This window comes from Melospiza georgiana, chromosome 20 (assembly GCF_028018845.1).
Source record: "Melospiza georgiana isolate bMelGeo1 chromosome 20, bMelGeo1.pri, whole genome shotgun sequence".
Taxonomy (NCBI): domain Eukaryota; kingdom Metazoa; phylum Chordata; class Aves; order Passeriformes; family Passerellidae; genus Melospiza; species Melospiza georgiana.
In genome coordinates, this window is record NC_080449.1 from 8,324,814 (window position 1) to 8,351,626 (window position 26,813).

Below are 26,813 nucleotides of genomic sequence, written 5' to 3' on the forward strand. Positions count from 1 at the left end.
AGTTTCCCCTAAAGTATTCAATGTTTGAAAACCATGGAGGGCAAAAGAGCACAAGCACTAGTCAGAAACCTTGCCAAAATAAACTGTCAGATGTGAAGGCAAGTTTTCAGGGACAAAAAATGAAGATTTGCTGATCTGTTGACTCTGTGTGTGACACACCAAGGGCTCCACATGTCGTGGGGTGATTTGTGCTGAGATCAGCTTCCCAGGCCGTTTTCCCCAAACTCTGTGTTCTGCATCCCTTATGAACTCTGCATCCTTTGAGCACCTCTTGCTCCAAGCAGCAGGAGCACCCCGAGCTTTGGGAGGTGAAAAGGGATTTTTGAGTGGAAATAATGCAGTTGTATATATACCCAATATGCTATCTCCTTTAGAGAGAGATAGGTAGGTAGATAGACCATACCTACTATATGTAAATATAAACATGTAAAATAGATGCAAATACAAATATAAATAATATATAAAAGACATAACTAGATATAAATATAAACAAATATATTTTATTATATAAATATATATATAAATGTATATTAAAAAATTATATATATATATATGTGTGTGTGTGTATATATATATATATGTGTGTGTGTGTATATACACACCCCCAAAATTATGTTTGTTTAAATGGGACACACACAATAATGCCAGAAAACAATCTATAAAAATACATGAGCAGAGAGCATTAATTGGTGTGCAGCCTTGAGAAACATGCCGGGAAAAAGAACAGTAGGTAGTGTGAGAGTGAAAACTTTTGTGCCCTTGTGCCGGAGGAGCAGCAGTAACCGCATGATCCTGAATCCCTGTGCCTGTAATTGGCGCAGAGATGCCAGGACAGATCGCAGGGCAGGAGCTGCGGCTCCCCCGCCGTTCTGTGCCGGGTTACCGTGGGCATCGCTCCGGGCTCGCCGCTGTTGGAGCAGCCCCGGAACGCGCTGTGGAGCGACGCGCTTTGGAGGCTCCCCTGGCGGCACGGAGCTCCAGCACTCCGCCTTTCCCCCTCTTCCCCAGACCTGCTGGTTTCCCCCCCGGCCTCCCGGGCGCTGGGAGAGTTGCAGGCAGGAGGAGGTTAAGGAGCGAGGGCGTTGCTGCACGCCTGATGTCATGGAGGCCGGCGGCGGCGGAGTGAGGGGCCCTTTGTTGGCAGCCGAGCCCCAGCAGCGCCCGCCGGCTGCCGCGCACGGCCGGCACCGCTCACTCTGCCCAACTTAGTTGGCTGCGCTTTTTTTTTTTTTTTTTTTTTTTTTTTAGTTCTTACTGCTTTTATTCTTTTTTTTTTTTTTTTTTTTTTTTTTTTTTTTTTTTTTAAATTTTATTCTTCCCCCACCTCATTCCCCGCCTCCTTTCCTCTCTCTCCCGCCAAAAGAGTTGGGAAGGAGGGAAGATGGCTGGAGTTAACTCCCCGGGAGAGGAGGTGCGGGGCCCCTGCATTTTCCGCCTCTCGGGCTCGCCCTTGTAATGCTTTTCGGAGCGCTGGATTTCGTCGAGTTTTCCTGGATATTTTGTTTCAGGCTTCTCCTGGATATGTTGTTTTAGACTTTTTTTAGACTTTTACCGGGATCTTTTTAGACTTTTTTTTTTTTTTAAAAAACTTCTAACGGATAATTCCACATAGAAAAGAAGCTGGAGAAGAGGGGGGAAGGGAAAACTGAACAGCCGAAGCCAAACTCTAACAAATGAAAATGTTGGAGATTTGCTTGAAATTGGTGGGTTGCAAATCGAAGAAGGGGCTTTCCTCCTCCTCCAGCTGCTACCTGGAAGGTGAGTACCCCGATCCCACCATTCCGGACAGAGTTTTATCCCTCGTTTTTTAAGCTGGGGCCAGGTTTGGGGGATATTTGGAGCTGGCCACGTTCGGGTTGGGTTTTCCAGAGCCAGGGTGAGGAACCAGCGGTGTCGGACCCAGGTGCCTTTCATTAATGCAGTTACAGAGGGAGCGCGGCTCTACCATTTATGGTTGTAAAATGTCAAGTGATCTTATTGCCGAGCCCATAAACAAATCCCTATCTTCAGGCCTCAGCTTTATAATTTTTTTTCCCTGGGGGGGGAATCTTCCTTATTTTGGACGTGAAAAAACCTAACGCCGTACTCAAGAAAATTTAGATGAGTCCATCGGTAAAATATTTTCAGCATGTGTTAATAGGTAACACATTAGTCAATTTTGGTTATCCCCCTTCTTAGTGTGCTTTCCACAGGCATTTGTTTAACTGACTTTTCTTGAGTGTTTGCTTTTAAAAAGTGATTTTTGAGTCACACCCGTGGTTACTTGCAGACAGCGGGATGTTAAACATATGGAGTCAACTGGTTTGGATGGAAAGCTTGGGCTCTCCAAGGGGGGACTTTGGGATGAGGTGTGACCTCAAGCAAGATTTTCACCCTGCCGTGGCTTCACACCGTGCCTGGACCAGCCTTGTGGTCCCTCCTTCCCTGCGCTCCCAGGGCTGTGTCCATCCCACAGGCTCCTTCAACTTCTTTTGTGTTGCTGGATGTTGTTTCAGTAAAAATAATCCTCCTGCCAGGAGGACCGTGCTAACTCATCAAATCAGAGGCACGGAAGGCAGCAGCTGATTTCCAGGGGCCTATCGCGAGTCGCTGTTGCTCAACTCTCAAATATTCAGTGCAGAAACGGCCCTCGGAAATTCATAGGTTAGGAATCTCAAAATCTACAAATGGCTGCTCGTGGCAAACTCGCTTGAAGAAGTTTTGGATCGAGAGTCTGTATTTATTGGATACATTCAGTGACTCTGAGGAATTTTTTCTGTTCTCTAAAATCAAAGAACATTGTCCAGAGGACTTTTTTCTGCTTATTTAAAGTTTCAGAAACCAAATGGTGGGCAGATGCATGAATAATTTTGATGTTTTTATGTGACTGAATTCTTCTGCGATATTTTAAGCACACAAAGCCTGTGTCTGTGTTCCCTGCCTCTGGTATTGCTCAGGGTGTGTGCGGAGAAGGAGCCCCAAGCTGTGCTGGGCCTCCTGTCTGTGCTGCTGGATCTTTCAACACAGCCCTGGGAGAGCAGGCAGAGCATCTGGGGCCTCATTTCCCTCTGCAGAAATGAATGCTGAGGGATGATGTTACAAGGGTGTTGCCCTGACTCTTTCTTGCAAGTTTTCTCTTTTGTGTTCCTTACAGCCACTCCTCCCCTCCCCAATTTGCAATGCAGTTTCATAATAGGATTAGAGCATAGTTTGACTCGGCTGTATAGGCGGTGTGAGTTAAGAACGTTGGACACAATTCATATTGTAGTATTTCCACCTCCTGCTTCCCTGAGACTGTGGTTGTATATTTGGGTTTTTTTAATGATGTAATGGGAAATGCGTATTGAAACGACTTTTACTCAATTTCAAAGTCTCACTTCTCAGCTCATCATGGGGCAAACCCAAAGCCAGTGTCAGAGCTGATGTTAAAGGTGTACAAATGTGGCAACTGCAACCTTAATGTGGCAGTCAGGACATAGACAGCCCAAAACCCCCATAATTTATTGGGGAACAGGGTGAGATACTCAGCTGAGGAAAAAGAAGTGTAAAAAATCAGGATTTTCTGTTACTCCTTTCTAAAGCTGAATGTCTTCCTGGGCAGTTTTCTTATAAACGTTACTGTCAGGTTGAAATCCTTGTTGAGTACTCCTCCAAAAGAACGGTGGTGGCTTGTCCCAAACTCCTGAATTCCAAGAGCACAAGTGAAATCCATTTGCTTGTGCTGCCCTTAAGAATGTGACAAGCTTTTACGTATGGATTTGTTATTTTAAGCTTGGCAGATCATGAGAAGGGGGCAGGGTTGTGTCAAGGGTCAGAAACTCTGGATCATTGCTCCTGGATCCCTGTGAACAGCCTGTGATGGCCAGTCCATTTCCATGCACAACCCTCAGCCTCTGAAAGAAAGAATTGATGGTGATATCATTGGAGGATTTAACTCTGCTGTTATTTTAGTTGTATGAAAAGCTGAACATTTCTTTACTGTAATAGATGAGAAACCTTAACCATAACTGCTTAAAGGCTGAAAGGTCCATTAGGTGTTTGGAAAACCAGTTGCAGCCAGGAGGATAGAAGAAATTTTACTTAATTCCTTATTTTTGTATGTATTTGTATTCCTTATTTTTGTATGTATTCCTTATTTTTGTATGTTAACAGAAATAATCCAGTTGTTGGTTGATGAATAGCATGGGAGGTAACAAAATCAAGTCTATTTGTTGTATTTTCAAACACTTCTGGAGAATATTGTGCTGAGTCTGGATTTGCTGTGAGGCTGATTTGGTGTCAGGCACGTGTGTAGGTGCACGTGTCCTTTGACCAAGTAATCAGAAATGTGGTTTTCTTTTCATGGTGGTCCCTTCTGAGAGGCTTTTATGCTCTGTTGGTTTGCAGGAACGAGGGTTGTTTGGAGATGCTCTGTGTGTGGTGTGTGTGGAGGGCTGGCAGGTGCTGTGGCCCATGGCTGTGTGCTGCTGTGCAAGGGCAGACTGTCCTGCTCCCTAAAAAAGCTGAAATCTTCTCTTAACTTGATCAAAAATACGCTCAAACTGGTTCTAACAATGACTTGAGTTTTCATATTGACGTTTGAGCTGGGCATTTCTTTGCCCTCATTTCTATTCCCACTAGTAAATATTATTTTAAAATGTGACGGATTTGAATTTCTCTCGTCTGCTTTCTCCTGTCTGCCTTTGCCAAAGTGAATAATTCCTCACCCACTTCACACCAAGAAAGGGTAAAGAGTAGAAGGGAAGAGGCACAGCGAGTACTGCTGCCAATCTGATCAGGAAAACAGAATGTGTCCATGTCCCAAATAGGGGCTGGAATAGTCTTGCTGCCTTTTTGGGCTTGGCTCTGCCACTGAAAGGCAAAAGCCTTGTTTAAAACCTGTCAGTGTTCTCTGTGAAGTTGAAAAAAAATATTTTGAGGACACTAGTAAAGTCCTTTTGTTTTTTAGCTGAAAAGATTCCTGTTCTGCCAGCTGTCAGACTGACTTTTTTTTTTTTTTCTAGTTTTTCTTTTAGCATGTCTTGTTACAGCTAGAGGAGACAAGCCTGGAGAGGAGCAGCAGCCTGTACCCATTGCCCTGTTCCTGGAGAGGGATTTTTGTAATGCATTTGGGCACGCATTAAGCCAGACCTAAACTGGCAGCACAGTGACTCGTCTGCCCCAATGTCACAGGGAGAGCAAATGCATTAACCTGGAATTGCTGCCTCCCTTCTGTGTTTCCTCTCTTCCTTGGCTGTTTTCTGCTCCTCACCTCATGGCCTCTCATCTACCACCACTCACTAGAGTTCTTGCTGTTATCCACATTTCTGGCTTTGCAGCGGCTTCTTTCTTGTGTGCTCGTTCCAGTGGTTCTTATTTGTTCAAAAATCTGGTTGATGGTGCTTGCTACAGTTTCCCGTGGGATGTGGTGAGGGAAAGGATTATCATTTCACAGGAAAAGTTGTAACAGGTTTGAGACCTGAAACTGATCATCCACAGACACGTCAGTCCTTCCCTGAGCAGTCTGTGGGGCTGCTTAGTGAAACAAGGGAATAGAACAATAAATCTTGATGATTCTTGCTTGGTGCTTTCCCTGCCTCAGGGCTCAGAATCAGGCAGACTTTCCTACTTCTGCTCCTTCAGGAAGGAAACAAAACCAAAAGCTATAAAAGTGAAGTTGTCAGAAATACTGAAGTGTCACTGAAGTTCACTTGAATCTAGTTACTCTTTATTCTTTCTCTCCCAGACGTTATTGTCTAAGGTCAGGCAGAACTCAGTGGCAGATTTGGGAGTAAAGTTCAGATTTCTGCCATACCCACTGTTCTACTCCATCCATTTACAGCTGTGATTAGCTGGCTGCAGAAAGATGATGTTTGCCGTGTCACTAAGGGGTTATAAATGGAGTAAACTCAGTGACTGAGTTCAGGTAGAGCCTACCAGTCTGTGTATGAGTGAACTTGCTGAAAAACCCAGCAGAACAACCCACAAACAAATCAACAAAACAAAAAATGACATTAAAAGCCCTGAAATTATGGAATCATCTCTTGGAGGAGTGGCCCAGCTCAGGGGAGTGGGGCTGCAGTTTCTGCACTGCTTCATCTCTGTATATAAATACACAATGTTTAAAAAGTGGTATTTATCCTCATACTAGCTCTAAGAAGGTGGATTTTCCAAATATCAGCCAAGAGCAGGAAAATCAGCAATTGTCATTGCTGCAGAAGGGTCTGTGGCCTGGGCTGTGCAGGGGGTAACAGCAGAGGCTGAGCCTGATCTCACTGGAGGGATGAGTCTGAAATAAAACATGAATCCCTCCTTTTTGGAAAGATCTGCTTTACAGGTTCTTTAATTTTATATTTAAATCCATATTCCATCAGGCATAGGGAATCTGTGAGGGCCACTAAGGAGCAATACTGAGACAGAGAGGCAGCTGCTCCGTCATATGTGCTCAGAGTGGGAAACATTTGGAAGTATTAAATCTGCATTGCTATTTATCATAGTTTCTTCCAGGGGAAAAGGGGAGTAGAGGGAATGTAGGGAAAAGAGAAGGCTTAGGTGGCATGTGCTGTGCCTCCAAAGAGATTAGTAGATGTGTTCTGCACTCCCTTGCTCTACAAACCGTGTGGAAAAAATGCCAGCACAGTTTGTAAGCCCACAGGATGTTTGTTTTGTAGGGAGACAGGAGGTCTCCTCCTTCCCTCAGGACTGCCTCGCAGTCAGCTCTGGAGGAGCCAAGTGTAATTCTGTGCTCCTGCCTCTTTGCCAGCCCTTCCCTTGCATTGTGAAGGAAATTTGCTTGCGTTCATCTCGACCAGAATTGTTCATACTCAGAAGTTCTCACACAGCCCCTAACCATGATTCATGGCTTCGTATGAACAGTAATGAGTAGGAGATAGTTACACTTACGAAACCTTTTAGTGTGCAAGCATAAATACCTTCTGGGAAAAAAATTTAGGGAGGAAATGATGACATTCTTATGGCTAATGCCTCAAAATGCAAACTGCTGTTGTCTTATTTCAAAGTTGGCACCACTTTAATTAAGAGTCATCATTTAGTTGATGTTAGTGGAGAACTGAATTACAGTGCTGCTTTAGGACTCCCATCAGGAACCCAGGTGTTATCCAGAGCAGAGTAATAAATTGCAGGCTTGCTGGGATGCAGCACAAGACAAAGTGGATGTGTGGAAGGAAGGACAGCCCAGCGATAGCAGATTGAATTACGCTCGCTTCCTGCCCCATCTCCATGCCAGGATGGCCTCCTGTGGGTACAGCAGCCAGGCTGATTTATTAGGAGGAACCTGGCCCACTGAAGATCTCAGCAGTGCTGTAAAATTGTAGTTAAAACCAGCAGTAGGAGGTGAAGGAGCTGTGTGTTGAAAAAGACTCTCAATATGTAGGAGCAGCAATGTCTAATTCCTGCTCTGGAGGACTGGAATGTCTGGGCAGATTTGCTGGAGGATTGCTCAGAGGGTAAATGCTGCTGACAGCCGGCTGTACGTGGCTCCCAGATGGACATGTCCTGTCTGCTTCTCTCGCTTCATGGTTTTGTGTCCTCAGTCTGCTGACAGTCTCCTCTTGGGGCCCAGACCTTTAAAAGTGTGTTTTGTCACGGTCTATCAAGCTTCTGCTACACTCGGGTCACCACAATTCTGCTCTTTCCTTTACGCTCTTCTCTGTGTTGACTCAGGGCCTCATCCTCCCTTTCTGGACACTCTTCAAGCTTCATTCACCACCTTCTCCACCCCAGTTCTTAACTTGGGGTCCCTAACTTCTGGAAAAACCAGCTCCACTCAGCCCAACAGTTGTCTGGCGTGTCCCCATCGTGCTCTCCTGCTCAGCACATTCACACACAGCCAGCACCTCTGTTGGGGTGCCTGTGGCTGCACAGGAGGGTCAGACTGGGAGAGACAGAGGGTGTGAGCATCCCCTGATGTCACTGGGAGACCAGTGTGGTTTTCCACTGTAGCAAATTCTCCTGTGTGTGTGTGTGTGTTCAACAGCCCTTGCTCCTGCAGTGCTTGGTGTTGCAGGTGTTGTCACTGAGTCAGTGTCTGTAGGAATGTCCTTGAGCACAGCCAGCCTTCCCCGACTCTGCACCACGCTCGTGGGTGTTGCTGGCACTGGCATGGTGTTGTCTCACAGCTGAACTGAAGCACATACCTTGGCATCCCAGTGTAGTGAGTCAGTCCCAGCCTCACCAGGGCCTGGGCACGAGGGAGGGATTCTCGTGGAGCTCTTGGCTTTGCTCCCACATCCCCATCCCTGCTTGTGCCTGAGCCATCCTCGCTGGGCTGCCATGTGCTGGAGTTGGAGGGGAGCCTGCCTTGGATTTCCTGCCTTCCTGTGGAATTAGTGCCCATGTGGGAGGCATTTTCCTTCCTAAAGGAGTTTATGGTCCATCCCACAGAGCAGTGACTGCTGCTTTGTCCCATTTTGGGGGAGAGCATCACAGCATTGCTGCTTGCCGAGGCTGTGTGACTGCCCCTTGCAGCTATGCTGTCTGTCTGTTCCAGGTGTCCACTGATGGTTTAACTCCTTGGAGTACCTCCCATCACTCTGGGGCCCTGTGTTTGATAAGGGAGCTTAATGGGCTTCAAAGTGTTTTCATGGTAAAATGATTGTAGCTTAATTTCTCAAAGTGGATTTTCTGTTTCTTGTCTCATTGTCACTCTTGAGGGAAACCAGGCTATTAAAATATATTCTCCTTCAGGACACATGAAGAGGAAGCCAGGATATCAATGTGCTTTAAAATAACCCCCCAACACATTACCACTTTTTCTGACTGTGGAATCATTTAGAAAGTGGAATTATTTAACTGCTGAGATTCACTATGGAAATATATCTCCCTGCAGTTACAGTTTGGCTATGAAAACAAGGCCCAGCAGTGTCTGTATTTGCTATTTTGCTCACGTAGATCATATACTTTTTCCAACAAGTACAGTAGTACTCATGTACATAAATAACCACCCAGAGAGCCTTTACCAGTGGTCACCTGACTAACACATCAAGGATGCCAGATTGTCTTTGGGTGAATAGTGGCCGCTTCTACTATTTGCACTTTCACTATCAAAGATGATATTAGAAAATAATGTGTGTTGTTATGATTTGTAGGTTGAATTTTGGGGGGTTGGTGGTATTTTTTTTTTAATCGTTTCTCCACTGGGAACATATTTTGGACATGTCCCAGTACACACTAAACTTCCTTTTCTGATGTCAATTGCCTCAGTTCTTCACCGGTTTACTGGCACAGCTTATACTCAATTTCCAGGCCAAACAAACAGTAGTGTTAAAACCATGTTTTGACAGGATTGCATCTGTACAACAGCACAAAGCTACTGAGTATTGCAGGTGTAAACAGAGTTCTGTGCTCCCAGGTGACCTGACAGCCTAGGAAACACTTGGCATGGAGTCTCTGTGTGCAGAGCCCTGTGTGTGCAGAGAGGGGCTCAGCAGGCAGGGGCTGATGCTGTAATGAAGGGCAGTCCCTGGGGCAAGGGGCTGCAGTGACAGTGCCGCGTTTCCTGTCCCCAGAGCCACACTGACGCAATGCTTTGTGTGCAGCTCTGTGACCTCGCTCAGCAAACTCATCCAGATGGAGAACGACCCTTCAAATACAAGAGTTTCACAACTTATTGTCCTGGCTCTGTGCCAGTACAGTCAGGCTTGGTGCTGCCGGCACATCTGGGGGTAGCGTGTTAAAGAGTGAGGGGCACAATTATCTGGAACATTTCTGCTCCAGACTCTACGGTCGTGCCCCAAAGTGAAGGACTTGCAGGAGCAACTGCAGTAAAATTCCCTGGTGTATTGGGACTTGCCTGACACTTACTGAATATTACATGCCTAATGTGCTGCAGGGTATAAAAAACTTTGGAGGTTGGCTTTTATTCACCTGTAAAGCTCAGTTTTCAGGAATTTCTGTCTTTGGAGTTGTCTCAGGGTTCCTAAAAGTGTAGAAGTTTGCTCAACACTGCTGTAGTTTGAGAGTGATGGGCAGGAGAGAGGGCAACAAAAAATACTGCCTTGTTCTCAAATAAGAAGAGAAATGATTAAAAGAACTGAAGACCAGAAAGACCTAACTCCTTCTTAAATACCATGTCTTATAAATCTCACCTTGCTTGGCTCCATTTGCTGCACGTTCTAGCCATTTCATTTATAGGATAATTAAGGGATTTACCTTTTAAAGGTCTTGGGTTTGTTTTCAAATCTAACCATTCCAGCAGTTAGGTGTGAGCCAAAGGATTTACAGGCAGCAAACAGCCTACGTGAGCTGCATTTACTGGGGGAATGGAGAAGGGCTTTCCCTTTCCTGCATTTCCTGAGAGCTGGGGGCTCTGGGAGGGTTGGGGACAGCTCTGGAGCAGGAGTGTCCTGCCCATGTGGCAGGAGATGTGCACTGAGGCACCGTCCATATCTGCGCTCTGACGCACGAGGAGCACACGTGTCATGAAACAATGCAGCTTAGAAAGTCAGAGTGTGTGGGTTGGCCAGATGGCTTTTATCAGCCAAAATGAACCTGCTTTTTCCTTTCTCTCCCTCTTTCTCCTGCAGAAGCCCTTCAGAGACCGGTAGTGTCAGACTTTGAGCCGCAGGGTCTGAGCGAAGCAGCTCGCTGGAACTCCAAGGAAAACCTCCTCTCCTGCCCCAGTGAAAATGACCCCCATCTCTTTGTTGCACTGTATGATTTTGTGGCGAGTGGGGACAACACTCTCAGCATAACTAAAGGTAAGGTCACTGCCCAGAATTCCACTGGGAGTGTGGGAGAAGGTGTAGGAAGGAAGGTCGCTGTGAAATAATTAAGTTTAACACCAAACCCTGTGGAATTTTTTTTACTGTGGGAAATCATCTTAAACAAATACAAATATTTCACAAAGTCATGACCTTTTTAAAGGTTATAACTGTCTTTTTTTTTTTTTATTGCATTGGGCAAGAAACTGTCAAAACTAAATTCTCCATTAGGATCAAGAATTTGAACTGAGAAATTAAACTAAGCTGATTTTGGAGGCTGGCCTCTTATTTTCACAGTTCTCCAAAACACAGTCCCTGTATGAAAAATGACTGTACAGATATAAGGACCAGAAGGATTGAGAAAGAAAACACTGTACGTACTCCAAGTCACATCTACTTACCTTCCTAATTAAAATTATTTTTTAATTGTTTATGCACTCCAGTTCTTTCCTAGCTCCAAGAAGCCAGCTCAGTTCAAATAAAATTTGCTGGATTCATTTCTTAAACTCGAGCAGTATTGGAGCTGGTGCAGAACTGCAGGAGAGCCTAAAAATCTGAAGCATGTGACTTTATTTGGCTTGGAGAGCTCCACTCAAGCTTGAAGAGAAACACATGCTCCCTGCTGAGTCAGATACCTATTCTTATAGGAGATTATTTAATGATCTGCTAGGCAGAAAGAACTTATCTTTGTCTTCAGCTCCTAGGCTCGCCATGTCTAAATCTAATCCCGACTCTCTGCTGGGCTGATTTGCCCCAGAGCAGGCAGCAAGGACAGAATAGCTCAGTCCTTCATGGGGGCAGAGTGTCCGAGTGCCCAGGCCACTCGCAGCCCCTGGCTACCTTAGCAAGCCCAAGGGATATCAGCTCTTTAGTGATTACCAGCTCTCTTAGGATTCCAGCTCTTTCCTTGCTAAGGTGCCCAGGCTAGTTGAGAAGCAGACACGAGAGAGGAGATGAAAATGTCCTGGGGTTCCACAGCGATGGTTTTATTGAGGGGTCTGTGAAGGGTTCCAGCCATGGCTCTTCTAACCAGAATGAGCTAAAACAGCCCCTTTTTACAGGCCATAAGGGGATCCAAACTTGTCCAATAGTAGGGATTAAGGGAAAGTGACCTGTGGGGTTACAGAGATAAGCTGGGGTCTGAGAGGTGGAAGGCGGGAGCTTCTTTTGCTATTTCATCACGACTTGGCAATTCCTATCTTTGCACCTCAGCCCTCCGTGGGGCCCTAGTGAGCCCAGAGCCTGCCACATAAATCCATCTTCACTCCCCCAAGGTGAAAGGGGCCCTAGTGAGCCCAGAGCCTGCCACATAAATCCATTTTCTCTCCCTCAAGGTGAAAAGCTCCGCGTGCTGGGCTACAATCACAATGGGGAGTGGTGTGAGGCTCAGACCAAGAACGGGCAGGGCTGGGTGCCCAGCAATTACATCACGCCGGTGAACAGCTTGGAGAAGCACTCGTGGTACCACGGGCCGGTGTCGCGGAACGCCGCCGAGTACCTGCTGAGCAGCGGCATCAACGGCAGCTTCCTGGTGCGCGAGAGCGAGAGCAGCCCCGGCCAGAGATCCATCTCCCTGCGCTACGAGGGCAGGGTCTACCACTACAGGATCAACACTGCCTCCGATGGCAAGGTGGGCTCCGGGCTCTGCTAACCTCGCTGGGGTGTTTGGTGGAGCAGTAGCGATGGAACTGAGCAGTTCTGAGCTCTGGTCGCAGGACTCGTGATTTATCACAGTAAAACTGTGAGATTCTGATGTGGCTGGGACAAAACAGTTCTGTTCCTGTAGAATGCTGTATAATCCAGAAACATTTTATCCCTTTCTTTAAGGGAAAAAATAATAGAGTTAGATCAGAGCAGAATCTAATACATAATTTTATCGAGATCCTGAGAATTCTTATCCCTTATGTTCAAAAGATAATCCCTGACTGTCAAATCAGAAAAGTCAGAGCCTGTTGCTAATAATCCTGTAAATATTAGGGACAGAATGCTTTCTGAGGTATTCTGCAGTATTTTTAACTACTGTTTTGATTTCTCTACAGTATTTCAGCGTGATCATTGGAGACGGGTAGGCACTTTCACTTTTATATGGGCTTTGTCCCCAGTTCCTTCATTTTTCCCCTAGATTGTTGTGTGCTGTAGCAGTGGTGCAATGCTGTGCTTTGTGGATGCTGCAGAGAAATGTTAGCATAAAAGTGTAGTTTTCCACAGGTTTTTGTTTTGATTTCATGGAAACATTTCCACTGGCATTGGAATTTGGAAAATTTTGTTTTTTAACAAATCTATTTTAAGCAGTGTCTCTTTAGATCCTGTGCAGAAGTTGAAGTGTGGGTCTGGAGCATGGCTGCTGAGGCTCTTCTTGCCAGCATCTAATAGATGACAGATTCTGTACCATTAAATTTCCTCAAAAGAAAAAAAACCAAAAGTAATCAAGTATAGTAGCAGCCCACTGTGCCAAATTTTCCTTTGTCCTATGAGACCTTTACTTTTCTTACAGCAAAGGTGACAGCAAAATCTTTAGTATGAAAATACAAGGACCCAGTACACTGTGTTTCCTATTTATTAGACTCAGCACTCTAAAACCTCCAATAAGATAACCAGATTTTATTCAGTGATGAAATATTTTTTGTCTGCTTTAACAAATGGGTTGTAATTGAGACAATTCTGACCATGTCATTTAAGGCAACATATTTCCAACTTATGGCATTTTGATTCTTCCTTCTCCCTCCCATGTAGATGCTCTCTGTGGTCAGCATCAGCTCAGTGAAGTGCTGACATGCAGCATACTTGAAGGACTACATGGCAATCTGGAATATTATTCCTCCTCCTCTCTCTCTAGTGGATATTCCTTCTATTCCCATAGATGCTGGCAGATGAGCAGTGCTCACATGTGAACGTTTTGAACCGAAGGCTCCTTGGGTTGGTGTAAATAAGCATGTGTCCGTGAGGAGATAGCACATGGTCTCCATTTGAGCTGTAATAGAGTTTGGCATATGAAGGCTTTCATCCCAGCAGAGCTGTTTTATCCCAGAAAAACAGTTCTGCAGAGCTCCAGTAATCCATTCAGGTCTGTGTTAGCCAGGTTAACTGTTTGTTTTCCACAAAGTTGCTTGCATTGGTGTTTTTGAGAAGAAGCAAAACAAAGGTTGGAACAATTCACTAAAGCAGATTTGCAGCTCATGATGGTTGGAAATACAAAATTGAGCAGCAGCAGTGACCTAGACCTGTGGCTTTTGGGCGTTGCAGGATCAAGCACAGAGGTAGCCACAGTGCTCCTGCTGCTGTGCCAAGTGCCAGCATCCCTGCAGAAGGGGCAGTTTGCCACGGCCATGCATCATGAGCTGCAGTTTGCAGCCTGGCCTGTTAAAGCTCATTGCTTTCAATTTGCCTTAACGAGCCGGGCAGTGAATTGCGACATCTCAGCGGCAGATGTGCTGCTGGGCTGGGGACACTGTGCTCTTCCAGCACCCTGTCCCTGGCTGTCAGAGCTGAGGAGCTGGGAGGAGAAACAGCCAATATCCCTGTTTATCCCTCTGCAGGATGGAGGCTGCTGGAGCAGGTCCTGCTCTGAGCTGCTCGTGTCACACTCTGTTTATTACCAGCTTTGCAGCAGATCATGGCTGTGCTGGAGGAAAGCTCTTACCTTCACTGCCCTGAGCACCTGGGGCTCTCCCAGCCTGCTGGATCATTAGTCAGCCTGTCCAGGGAATTTAATATCTCCCAGTGCTGCAGTAAGGATGAATGGCTTTGGTGGGATCATATCCTGTGCCTGACAGAACACGCTCCAGGAGAAAGAGGTATTAGAGGAACATGTGGAGCAGCTGCTGCTCAGCTCACTGCTGTGTCCTGCATTGCAAAGCCTTACCCAGACTTTTTCCTGGGAGAAAATTGAAGGGACTAGAGAGATCAGAGGTTTGTACATCTTCATTTTAGTACAAATTATATTGAATGCATTGGCTGACTTCAAAAAAATTCCTCTGGGAATTTTTTTCTTTATTTCCCACTTCTATGGGTCATATTATTTTGGACCACCCTCTAATGTTTGGTTTTGTTGGTTGGGGTTTTTTTAAGGAAGGTATTAAAAGTGACCTTCCTTGATTTGGCTGGCACAGTGCAGCCAGTCGTGTGGTAAACCACTTCTGTGGTACAGAGGCCTTGGTTTTCCTGGGTTTGATAGTACTTGAGGGAAAACCTTCTAGTGAGTAACCCAACTGAATAAATAGCCTTGTCCAGCCAGTTCTTCAAATCCTGCTGTCCTCAGCAGGAAGGAAACAGGACTGGGGTCCTGTTTGAATCTCTTGGATCTTCCAGTGGCTGAATTGGATGCAGACTTGAACCTCCATGGATTTTTTTGGTGTGGATGTTCAGTTTTGTCTTCTGAGTGGGGAGTGGGAGTGCCGCTGGATTCAGGATGTGCTGAGGTTAGCACGGGCCAGTTTAACCACCTGTACAAAATACCTCAGCCAGGAAAAAAGAGATGTGGTCTGGTAGTAGGAGTGCAGATGAGCAGCCCATTTGTGGAGGCAGAGCCCCTTAAAACAGGACTGTTGTTTGTGGTTTGTTTGATACACAAAAATTGACCAAATAGCGTCAACAACATAGCCAGGAAGCAAACTTGAGTCCCTACAATCTCAGATGCTGAGTCTGTCACCTCTGTGAGAGTACAGGTCAGCAGCACCACATGTTTTTTTGTTGGGTGTCATCAGTGAGAGGTTAGAAAAAACCTGCCTACAGAATAAACACATTTACTGTTGGATGTTTATCTTAATGTAAATGGAAAACTTCATGAGTGTTAAGGCATGAAGTGTTGTTTTTGTGGCCTGGACAGGGCAATCCTGTTCTGTGCTCATCCTCCTACAGTTTTTCTCTGAAATCTTTGGCCATTTATTTAGCTTCTTTTTCCTTCTGTAACAGGATCATACAATCTGTCACACTAAATGCAGATATCTCTAATTTTCATGAGATAGAACTTGTCATAAAACCATGGGGGAGCTTCCTTCTCCGTGCTTCTCTAATACTTCCAAGTAATCCTGGAGTTCAGCTTTTTCTACATCCATATTTTCAGATTTTAATTCTCAGTGTAACATGGGAACTGCTTATACCACTGCAAGTCAAGTCGTTCCCAAACAGGCATAGCTTGTTCTAAATTGTGGTTGTACTGGCTAATGCTTGATCACTCACACCAAGCAGCTGTAACAGCCTCTTAGGTTGTCACTTTTCTGTTCTAAGAACATCTGGTTTTAAGGTGATTGCACCTGTTTGGTCGTGAAAAGCTTTGTAGGTTTTTGTAGCTTTTTTCATTTGAGGGGGATTTTTTAGCCAATGTTGAAATGAGATATCAAAAGAATATCTGAATAATTCGGGTGGAGAGATGTGAACATGCTTCCCAGGAGGGTGCCATTATCTTCCAGTCTTCATTAAAAAGACTAATCAAGTTTGAGGGTGGTTTTGTCCCTTCTTGCAAACACTTTTTTCTCTTGCAAACACAGTTCCCTTTTTTGTTGGTGATACTCTCTTACTGCTGGAGCTTCACAGATGCATTTTCTTTTTCCGTCCAAATATTCTGTCTAGGTGGAAGAAGCAGAATTTTACCCTAAGTCTAGGATTTTTGGATGCCTGGCAGCCCCATCAGCTTCCCAGCCTCCTGAAATCCCAAGCAGATGGCCAGTGCACATGCAGAAATTGTTGAGTGTACATCCAGCATGTCAGAAACATTTGAGAAGTTTGATCATAGCATGTGAAGTGAGCAGTAGGTCTAGCCTGTGGAGTGGACAGGAGTTTGGGTGCTGCTCTTCCTGCAAGCTTGTCCCTTGCCAAACCTTGGTCCTTTGTGAGAAATGGAGCTCTTCCATCTTCTGTGTTGTAGGCTAGACTGTGATGCAAAATGCATATTGATACAAAGACTTCTCCCCATCTCCTTCAGGTGTTACCAGCACTTTTCAAATAATTCAATTTCTAGCTTTTTTCACCTTGCCTGGCAGAACACTGGGCTTGAGGATGAAAACTGGAAGCACACAGCTCTGGTGGGAGGGAGTCAGTTGTCCATTATCTTTAGCAGGATTTTAGGCTTAAAATGGATCTTGTGTATAAATGTTAAGAAGGTAACAAATATGGGTTATCATGCCTCGCAGCAGGTTTTCATTCAGTGGTAATGATTTTCCTTCTGTGCTATTGATCAGTGCCCATCACAGGAATGGAGCAGAGCAGCTCCTGACTTCATGCTAAACTTCTGCAGAAGCTCAGGCCTAAAGCAGGGAAGGCTCGGGTTTGCCAATGACACTTGAGGGAGAATTTAGGCAGGTGAAAATGTAATAACCCAAGCAGTGATAGTTGAAACACTGAGGGTGACACCCCCCATACTCTGCAGGAGATGTCCCACTGACCAGCCTTTTGAAAAAAGGCATCTCAAGCAACAGCATGCCAGTCTAGTGCTATTTGCAGCTATTTCTGCCCTGTTGTTTTGGCGAAGTGCATGTATTTTCTCCTGAATCCATGCCTTTCCCATGTAAGCATTGGTTGTTCTGGGCTCTGGAGCTGGTTACAGAGCTTGTGGAGCTCACAGTTCCACGGCTCAAGCAGAAGCAACGCCACACTTTGCTTTCACAATTTTACAACGCAGCTCCTACGCACAACCTCTCCGAGGGGCATTACCTGAACGAGCTTTTCCCTTCCCCTTTGCTCCCCAGCTCTATGTGTCTTCAGAGAGCCGCTTCAACACGCTGGCAGAGCTGGTGCATCACCACTCCACGGTGGCGGACGGGCTCATCACCACGCTGCACTACCCGGCGCCCAAGCGCAACAAGCCCACCATCTACGGCGTGTCCCCCAACTACGACAAGTGGGAGATCGAGCGCACAGACATCACCATGAAGCACAAGCTGGGGGGAGGCCAGTATGGAGAGGTCTATGAAGGAGTCTGGAAGAAGTACAACCTGACGGTGGCTGTGAAAACTCTCAAGGTAGGACTCGATCTCGGAGTGGTTCGCGTTCAGGCTGGCTGCCCGCCCTCGCTTCTAGTTGTGTTTGTGTTGATGGTTGCCCTCCCTTTGAGTGCTGTAAGCTGGAGCCAGAATATTTTTAAAAGAGCTTGATCCTCTTATGGTTTATGTGATACCTAAAACACTCGTATCTAAACAAAGGAGGATGTTAGCAGCACAATTTTTACTGGAGAATGGATGAAACCTTAGAAAAGCAAATAGTGCCACGGTGTCTCGTGTTCAGGGTGTGGTAGAGGTGAGCTGTTCACGGATGAACACACCAGCGCAAGCTGGTGTATTAAAGAAAACTGTGGATTGTGAGTCAGTCAACATAAAATTCAAAGGCTGTGCTTCAGGGAGGCTTTACATGTTTTGATTTTCTGTCTTATGTGGCGTCCTTCCCAAAAGACAAGCTCCCTGTGTACCTGAAAGTCTTAAGCAACTGTTCACAGCTGCTTCTTATCAAAAGACACAAGAGGAGAAAAGATGGTATGCAAGCTAAGGTATATTAAAATTCATAAGTGGCTTTAATGAAGAACTGGATAATCAGTTCTGTTTCTGGCTCTGCTCCCTGATTTCTGCATCTTGGTTTCCTTGTCTCTTGAAATGCAAATAGTGCTCTGTGAGTTCATAAGGTCATTTCTTAATTCATCTGTGTTTATAAAACTGTCTTGAGATCTTCTGGCACCATCTGCATGCATTGCATTTGATTGCTTAATAGGAGTTTATGCAAACTTGACACCATGTTCTCTCTCCTCGAATGGGGACGTGGTTTGGTCTTGCAGAAACAAACAGAACCGAGGGTTTAGTTTGTTTCTTTTGGGTTTTTTGCAATGGAAATTTTGAAGTGGAGAGAGCTGTGTAGACGCTTCAGTGTCAGGGGAAGAACTTTTTCTTGATTTGGGGAAAATATTTCTTCCTTGCTCTCCGAGCAGCGGCTGCCTCAGTACTCGTGGGTTGCCATGGCTGCAGAAAGTATTTTGATTTTGGCCTTTTCTGTACTCTGGAGGTTCCTGCTGCTGCTCCCGGCGGGGGAGTCCAAGTGCAGCTTGCACAGGGAGCGAGTGACATCTAGTGTTGTCCCTGCTCGGGATGCTCGGAGCGCCGCGGTGCAGGTGGGCTGGGCTGGGGCCAGGTTCAGCAAAGCTGCTCAGCACTGAGCAGAGCTCAGCTCTGCCCTGCAGCACAGCTTGCAGTAACATCTCCCTGCTGCTGGCTGCACTGTGAGCATTCCTGCTGCTTTCAGACTTCCCACCTTGCTCCAAGCTCAAGTTGTTGATTTCATTCTCATCTCCCTGAAACCCGTCAACAAAGACAAGCTGCATGTTATCCCATCCAATCTGTTTGTGCAAAGGAGAAACCTTAATACAGACCATGGCTGTTTCAAATAAATAAATATTTAATGAAACACGACTAAAAGTGGTTCATAATGTAGTATGGAGCAGCGTGTTCCACTGGGGAGTGTAAGAACAACCAGGAAGAGAGTTGAGAAACACTTCAACCTGCAATTATGTACGCTAAAACCATCCTTAAAAGCAAATTTATAATCCACCTTCTTTAAATCCATTAGTCTGCTGCCTGACAGGTGGGATTATAGCTTTCTTCAAAGTTTTGGGAAACATTTTAAAATCGCATTTATATCCCAGTTCTACTGGGAAAAACAAGCCTTTTGCAGCTTCTGCCCGAATCTTCAGATGACTCATTTTATTTTCCTTTGAGACAATGTTTTTCAAAACTTTGTATGATTCTTCTTGCTCCTTCCTCCTCTACCTCAGATATCTCTAGAAGAAAGATAAAGGAGAGCGAAGACTAAAAGAGAGAGGAGGAAAAAAGTCCTCCCAGCATCTTTTTGAATAATGATGCTTTATGAACACCCATTTGTTGTTCAGTTTTCTGTCAAGTGTCTAAAGATAGCTCATGGCTGGCACAGAGCTGGAGAAGAAGAGATGGAAGCAGCACAGGCTGTTCCTCAGTGTTTAACTGGAGAGGGCAGGACTGTGTTTTGGTAATGAGATGTTGCCTGTTAAAACCCATCCCTGGCAGCTCTCTGAGTTGCACAGGACACAGTATTTATCAGGGGCTGTTATAACAGGACACACTCAATTTGTGGTTTTACCCCCAGATTGGACAGGAGCACAAGGCAGTGGCTGTGGGGACAGGGGGCTCTGTGACCTGCACTGGCCAAGTGCAGCCAGTTGTGACTCTGGCCGTAACTGCTTCTCCTGAGGGCCATTTAATGGCTGAGCTGCTGTGAGCTGGTCAGCTCAGCACATTTCTCACTGCTCACCTCGGCTCTGCTGCCCCTAGGACTGCTGCTGCTTTTTCTTTGGTTTTTTTTTTTGGTTTTTTTTTTTTTTTTTCCCTTCTCTCCTTTATTTTTTCCCCAGCAGAGAAGTCTGTGTTTAAATTAGGCAGCATGTAACCCTGGTGTCCCTTAATGCCATGGCATGGCCCTGTGCTGTGCTGGGAAAATGCTGGACAGCCAGAAATGTTTTATTTCTGCCATGGTTTAGTATAGTAGGAGCTGGAAGCCAGTTAAAGCTTGGTCCTTTCCACAAGATCAGGTTTTCAGAGAGGTCATTGCTACAGTGGTTCTCTGTATGTGTCCTTCCTATTAATATGGTCACTGAGAGGTAAGAAATTTCAAACTGTGGAGCAGCTATGCAAAGGACAAACCTTCCAAGGCTTGTGTAGCACGAATAAGACAAAGACCTATTTAGGATAATTTTGCAACCTGGATTATTAACCCAGTTTCCTCTGCCAAAGAGAACAGTTTAAGGTTCTGCTCACAAGGACCTTTGGACTATTAGTTTTGACAGTGTGTTGAGCAAATCGCAGCTGTCAATCAAGCTAATTGGCAATGAATAGTAAATGATTGAATGGAAGTGTTGGAAAAATGTTCTCAGTGCTAAGTGCAGAGCAGGGAGCTGGCTGGATCTCACAGTGGCAGCCCACTGTTATCGTTCTCACCAGCAGCAGTAAATCCTTTCCAATCCTTCCCTAAAACACTTTGTCCATGTAGCCTGTCAACATTAATCCATCATTGAAAAAAATATGGATATAGAAAGAAACATTGCTTTAGGAATAGATCTGTATTTTTGCACCACTTTGAAATGACCTTCCGGCCATTTGGGGCGTATCTCCTTCAGAAAAATAGGTCTTTTGAGCAAGATTGTATATTCCTTGGTTTTGTGCTGTGCCAAGTGACTTGATGGTGCCCAACAGATTGGTGGTGACACCTCTACCCAGAATGGATACGTCATGGGTCAGGCTCTGAATGCCAGAAATGAATCTGTGAAACCTTGGGTTCTCAGTCACACCAGGGCTGCCATCGGTTGTGCCTCCCTGACTGAGAGAGGGAATTTCTTGTTCCTGCCCAGTGAACACAAGGGCCTGCCTTTCAGCAGCCTCTCAAGCGTTTGATTGTGGTGTATCCTTTCTTTTATGTTCGTTCTTGTTCCTTTTCTGTACTTTTTATTTCATGGGGTTTTTTTTTTCCTGTTAGGAACAGGCTTATTTTTTCCTTTTCTGCTCCCAAGCGTTCTGTGAGAGACTATTCACAAAAGGGATATGGATTTTCTTGCCCCAGCAAGCTCAGCTAGTATGAAAATTACAAAAATATGTATTTTTAAAACCATACAAAAAATTAATGTTTATAACTCCCTGGCTTTGTGTTGTGGCTACAGAGAAAAAATTACTGTGTGAGAACTGTGGCGTATGTTGTCAGTTTGCAGTTCTTTTTGTGTCTTCATATAAAAATCTGTTTCTCCTTTGTGTACACTGCCTTTGCCAAAGCTTTGCCATTGTTCTGCAGGAGGATACCATGGAGGTGGAAGAGTTCTTGAAAGAAGCTGCAGTAATGAAGGAGATCAAGCATCCGAACTTGGTGCAATTATTAGGTAAGTGATAAATACCAAGCAGAGGGATTTGAACTAAACCCTTGTGCAGTGATATGGATGTTAAGGAGCAGATAAGCTGCTTACCATAGCAAGGCTTTAAATACAGACACTTATTGTCTGGCAAAATTCACAATTTGTACCACTAATACATGATTTTTAATGATCTCGTCTCCCTAATGTTTAATTTGCCAGAGGCTGAAGCAGAAAATTAAGCCCCTCTATTAACCACTTCCAAGCAGAATCCATTCTTTCCACCAGCCCCATTTTTCTGCCTTCTGGAGGTACAAATTGCCTTTGAGGATGAAACCTGAAGATTCACTGATATTCTCCAACATTCACTGTCAACTTTACGTTGTTCCCCAGGGGTGTGCACACGGGAACCTCCTTTCTACATCATCACAGAGTTCATGACATATGGGAACCTGCTGGATTACCTGAGGGAGTGTAACAGGCAGGAGGTGAATGCTGTGGTGCTGCTGTACATGGCAACTCAGATCTCCTCAGCCATGGAGTACCTGGAGAAGAAAAACTTCATCCACAGGTAGGGAGGACAGTGAGCACCCTTGAATGTTGAGCACAGAACAATCTTGATGTATTTTCCTCCCTTTCAGTCTGTCACAGCATTGATTGGTGTCATATATTTAACACACTAGTGCAAATCTGGCACAGTCTATTAACCTGCCCAAAGGATGAGTTTTCTCTCTGGGTTTTTCTCTTGCCTTTGAAGTAGATGCAGGTGAAAGACACATCAGTACTTATATGTTTTGGGCAAGGCCTGAAATGTGAATTTACACCCAAAGTAATGGACTTTTAATGGACCAGATAAGGCATTTCCTTGTTTCTAACAACCTTTCAAACCAGCTGCAGTTGGTGATGCTGGATGTGTGCAGGTCCCCACAGCAGAATCACCCTCCCAGCACCGCCCCAGCCTCTGTTCTGTCTTGTTTGGTTCACTTTGTTTTCCACTGCAGGGATTGTTCCATGCTATTGTCCAGATTGTGTATTCACTTTAATAAGCATTTCTACTGTCTTAAAAGTCTCAGGGACTCTGACCTTTAAAGTGTGCTGCAATTATGGCTGGAGCTTTGCGTTCCTTGTCTGCAGAAATGGGCTCCTGGCAATGTAATGACACATCCTGCACCAGGGCTCAGAGTGCCTGAGCTTTGTACAAGATGCTCTCAGTGTTGTAGCGTGACCTTTCCTGCCCAATTAACTGGAATATGGAATTAGCACGTGGGTTTTTTAATACAGACAAATATGAAGATGATGTGTAAAGTTCTAGGTGCTCTTCTAAGCCATGAGTTGCCTTTGCTGCTTGAAAGGCCTGGTTAAATGCTGCTATCAGTCAATAAATTGAACAGTGATGCTGCCAATTAAAATTTCCAGCCTTTGATTTGCTCTGTTGAAAGGATTTTGTCCCTTCAGCCCGCAGGAAGTAAACTTTAAAAACTCCTTTGTGTGAATCTCATTTGTCTTCTCTGCCATTCATTTCATTTCCTCTTACTTCTGATGACCCATTTATCTAAAATAAATAGTAGCTTTTTTCCTTATCAGCCACCCCCATAACCACCTACCCAATTATTTGAAGAGTGTTGTCACAATTCACATCCATGGATTCAAATGCTGTGCTCTGACCTCATTTAATGAATCAGGAAGGAGGAGGAATTTGATTATGGAGAGGAGCTTTTATTTGGATACACATTGTAGTAATCAGCATTGATAAGAAGGTACATTCAAAAACACTGTGAAATTTAAATGGGCATCCAGTAAGATGTACTTTTTTTTGGTTTTTAATTTATTCCAGTTGAGAAGAACAAGCAACAGAAACAGCAGTGTCTGCCTCATATCTAAAGATCTCACAGGAGCTTCCTGGTACAATCAATTTTTAGTTCAATGTGACATAATCTGGAAAAGTGTTTTTAACAAAACCTAATATTAGGAGAAATGTAGTTCTGTGCTTTACATTTTTATCCCCCTGAAGCATTTCCAAGGATGCAAACAGCATGTACAAACCAGAGAAGTGGCAAATGCAATGTGCACATCTCTCACCTGCCAGGGCGGGGCCAGTGGTGGAAAAAAATACAGAGAAAAAGTTAAATCTGCTTTTTGCCCAGTCCTTTGAAAATGCCAGCACTGATAACAGAGGCTCCAGCAGGTTTGCAAAGGCCAAGTGCTGGTTGTGAACAAGTTGTGTTGTGAAAGGTGGTACACCTGGGAGGAGAAAGAACAGGACTAGGAGCTCATCCTGGTCCTTAAGCAAGGACTGGAAAAGGAGTTTTGGAGAAAGGCTGGGGTGACTGAAGTGCTACAGAGGTGGGCAAGAAGTGAGGAATTGAAACTCAGTTTATTCAGTGCTCATCCCCAGCTATTGATAACTTGAGCACTGACATTTCTTTGAAATATTTTTATCCTGAGGGTGGCAGCTTTTATTGAAAGTGAGGGGGCTTCTTGAAGCTCTCACTTCAAATTAGAAGAAAAAAAAATTGGGATGACAGTCTTACGAAGGGGGAATGGAAAATAACTTTCCCACTTGTGTGTGTGCATGTAACTCCAGAATTTCTGTGTAATATTTGGATCAAAATAATCACACAGGCCCAGGTTTCTTTGGGAACAGCAGGCTGCCTTGCCATTGCTAAAAGTGAGATGGTAAAGAATTCTCATTGCCTATTTTTGCCTCTTCTTTTTAGGGACCTTGCTGCCAGGAACTGCCTTGTAGGGGAGAACCACTTGGTGAAGGTGGCAGACTTTGGCCTGAGCAGGTTAATGACGGGTGACACCTACACGGCCCACGCTGGAGCAAAATTCCCCATCAAGTGGACTGCACCAGAAAGCCTGGCCTACAACAAGTTCTCCATCAAATCCGATGTCTGGGGTAAGAATTTGCATGGGAAATTAATGCAGATGATAGTGGTTTTTTCCAGGGCTGGGAAGTGAGGTTGTTTGGAACATTTCAGGAGGGAGCAGCAAGTTCCCTGGTTTGGGCAACGTTGTTCTGTGAGCTTATCAGAGTGCAGGAACTGATCTCTGCTTAGGCAGTCTCAGCAGAGAATGCACACCTGATTATATATATTTGAGTTAGCAAATATGAAAAGTAAAGGGTAGTGTAGTGTTTATAGAAATGTAGAAATGGGGCTGAAGTGCACCAGTGCTACTGCCTTGATGGGGTTCTGGCACAGGATTATGAAGTGATACATTATTATATAGCCAAAAACTTTCTAACTACTTAAAATGAACCAGATTCTTTAGTCCTTTATGTTAAAAAAATAATTATGTGTGTATCTGTCTAGTGATAGCTCGAAGCTTGTCTTTCTGCATTTTAAAGGAATGATCTTTGGAATGAGATGAGGAGAAGGAGAGGGAAAATTTGATGACAAATGGTTATTGAAGAGCCCTGAAGTGCTGGTGATAAGAGTAGACTTAGCTAAATTGAGCTATATTGTATCAAATCTGACCACAGAAAATCTCATTGTACTTTTATCAGTACATTTCTTTGGGTTTTATATCTCTGCAATAGCTGTTGGTCAAATTCTCAAAAGTGCCCAGTGACATGAGATAGAGGTTTGTGGAATGCGGTCCCAAAGGCACTTGGAAAATGATATCCTGAGCACCTTCTATGAATAAACCAACAGACAGTAGTGAAGCAGAGATGAAGTTTTCTGCAGTTTGGGTGAAAATGTGCAGAGAAAGGTTTTATGTTGAAGAAACTTTTAGGTGGATGGGGGATGTGTAAAATATTTCCTAGATGGAGGAGGAAAAGCCAAAACAGCCCCCAAAGGAGTATGTGATTGCTGATCAAGATGTTTCTTCTGCCTTGGGTTTCCATGTGTTGTTGGCTGCTGAGTGTCTGCCACAGTCTTAGGATGTTGCTGTACTGCTGTGGTGCCTTTCAATAACAGAGTATTTGGGTGAGGATAGATCCCAAAGGAATATGGGATGTCTTTATTGAGGGTGAATGTAACCTCAGGGAGCAGAGTTGGGGCAGTGGACTTTGGGATCTCATCAGAGATCAGCTGTCCCCAGAGGCCAGGGCTGCTGCTGGGCACGCCAGGGTTTAGATGTTTTCACCTCACTGCCTCAAGACAGCAATCAAAGAAAATTGTGCACAGCAATGTCTAATGTAAATTGCCCTTGGTGGCGTTGCCATGTAATGTGATGTGATTTCCTTACTTATGCAGAATTGTAATCGCTTTCTCTTCAGGTTAAGAACAGAATAGGGTGACTGAACTAATTACATGCAGGTTGTTGAACTGGTGTTGGGTTTATTCTGTGTGCCTGACTCCTGGGTTAGCTGCCTGACCCCGCTGCTGACCTGCATCCCCACTGACTGCTGCCACTTGAATGCCTGTTCCAAGACCCTTTTTGTGCTCTCCCTTTTCCTATTCAGCTTTCCCTGGGCCCAAAATGTCTCACCCTCACCGTATCTCGTTGGTAGCAGCTGCTCAAACTTTCCACTCACTGCTGCCTCCCAAATTCCCCTTCCAGACCACACTGCAGCTAAACAAGGGCACCCCAAAAACACTGAGCTATTAAAATGTGCGAGTCCTCCAGGGAGAGGTTGCAAATGAGAGGAGCTGTCACACTGAGGGAGCGACTGCAGTGCAGCAGTGAAGCAGTTTCAGCTAATCCACTGTGAAGTCTCTTAATTGTGCCTCTAATAGGACTTGAAGGATCTCAAGGCGTTCGGGTTGGAGACAACTGATACATTGAAAATTAGTCTAATTCTACCCTGTCATATCGCAGGAGATTTGTCTGTGCTGACGGAGAGCCTTGTTACGCTTCTTTAACATTTCAGCTGCTGCTGAGCATGGGATCTGAGCCACCCAGGGCTGGTCTAAGTGTGCAGCACTGTTTAGTGACTACTCCCACTAAACATCCTCTCAAATTCAAGATGAAAACAAAGCTTATTGATTTTTTTCTTCCTTTTTTTTTTTTTTTCTTTCCTCTTGTTCTCTACCGCAGCCTTTGGTGTTCTGCTGTGGGAAATTGCAACCTATGGTATGTCCCCTTACCCTGGGATTGACCTCTCTCAAGTCTATGAGCTGTTGGAGAAGGACTATCGTATGGAGCGTCCTGAAGGCTGTCCTGAGAAAGTTTATGAGCTCATGAGAGCATGTAAGTGTTTCTTAGCCCTGCAGATGCTGCTTTTTACCTCTGCAAGGGTGCAATAAAAGTGCAGGGGTCTGACTGTGTACCACAAGGCATGAGAATCCCCTGCCAGTATCAGGGAAGGTGCAGTGCTGTGTGGAAGTGTTTGGTTAAAA

At 44.9% G+C, this 26,813-nt stretch overlaps 1 protein-coding gene across 1 annotated transcript in view; it reads left to right on the forward strand.

Annotated features, from left to right (window-relative positions):
• The window catches only part of ABL1 (ABL proto-oncogene 1, non-receptor tyrosine kinase), a 77,692-nt gene that overhangs the window by 43,787 nt on the left and 7,092 nt on the right, over positions 1-26,813 (forward strand). The window contains exons 2-8 of the mRNA XM_058038281.1: positions 10,503-10,676; positions 12,014-12,309; positions 17,363-17,635; positions 21,468-21,552; positions 21,916-22,093; positions 24,240-24,424; positions 26,512-26,664. Of these exons, the coding sequence (XP_057894264.1) occupies positions 10,503-10,676; positions 12,014-12,309; positions 17,363-17,635; positions 21,468-21,552; positions 21,916-22,093; positions 24,240-24,424; positions 26,512-26,664 (1,344 nt within the window). The remainder of the gene's footprint in view (positions 1-10,502; positions 10,677-12,013; positions 12,310-17,362; positions 17,636-21,467; positions 21,553-21,915; positions 22,094-24,239; positions 24,425-26,511; positions 26,665-26,813) is intronic.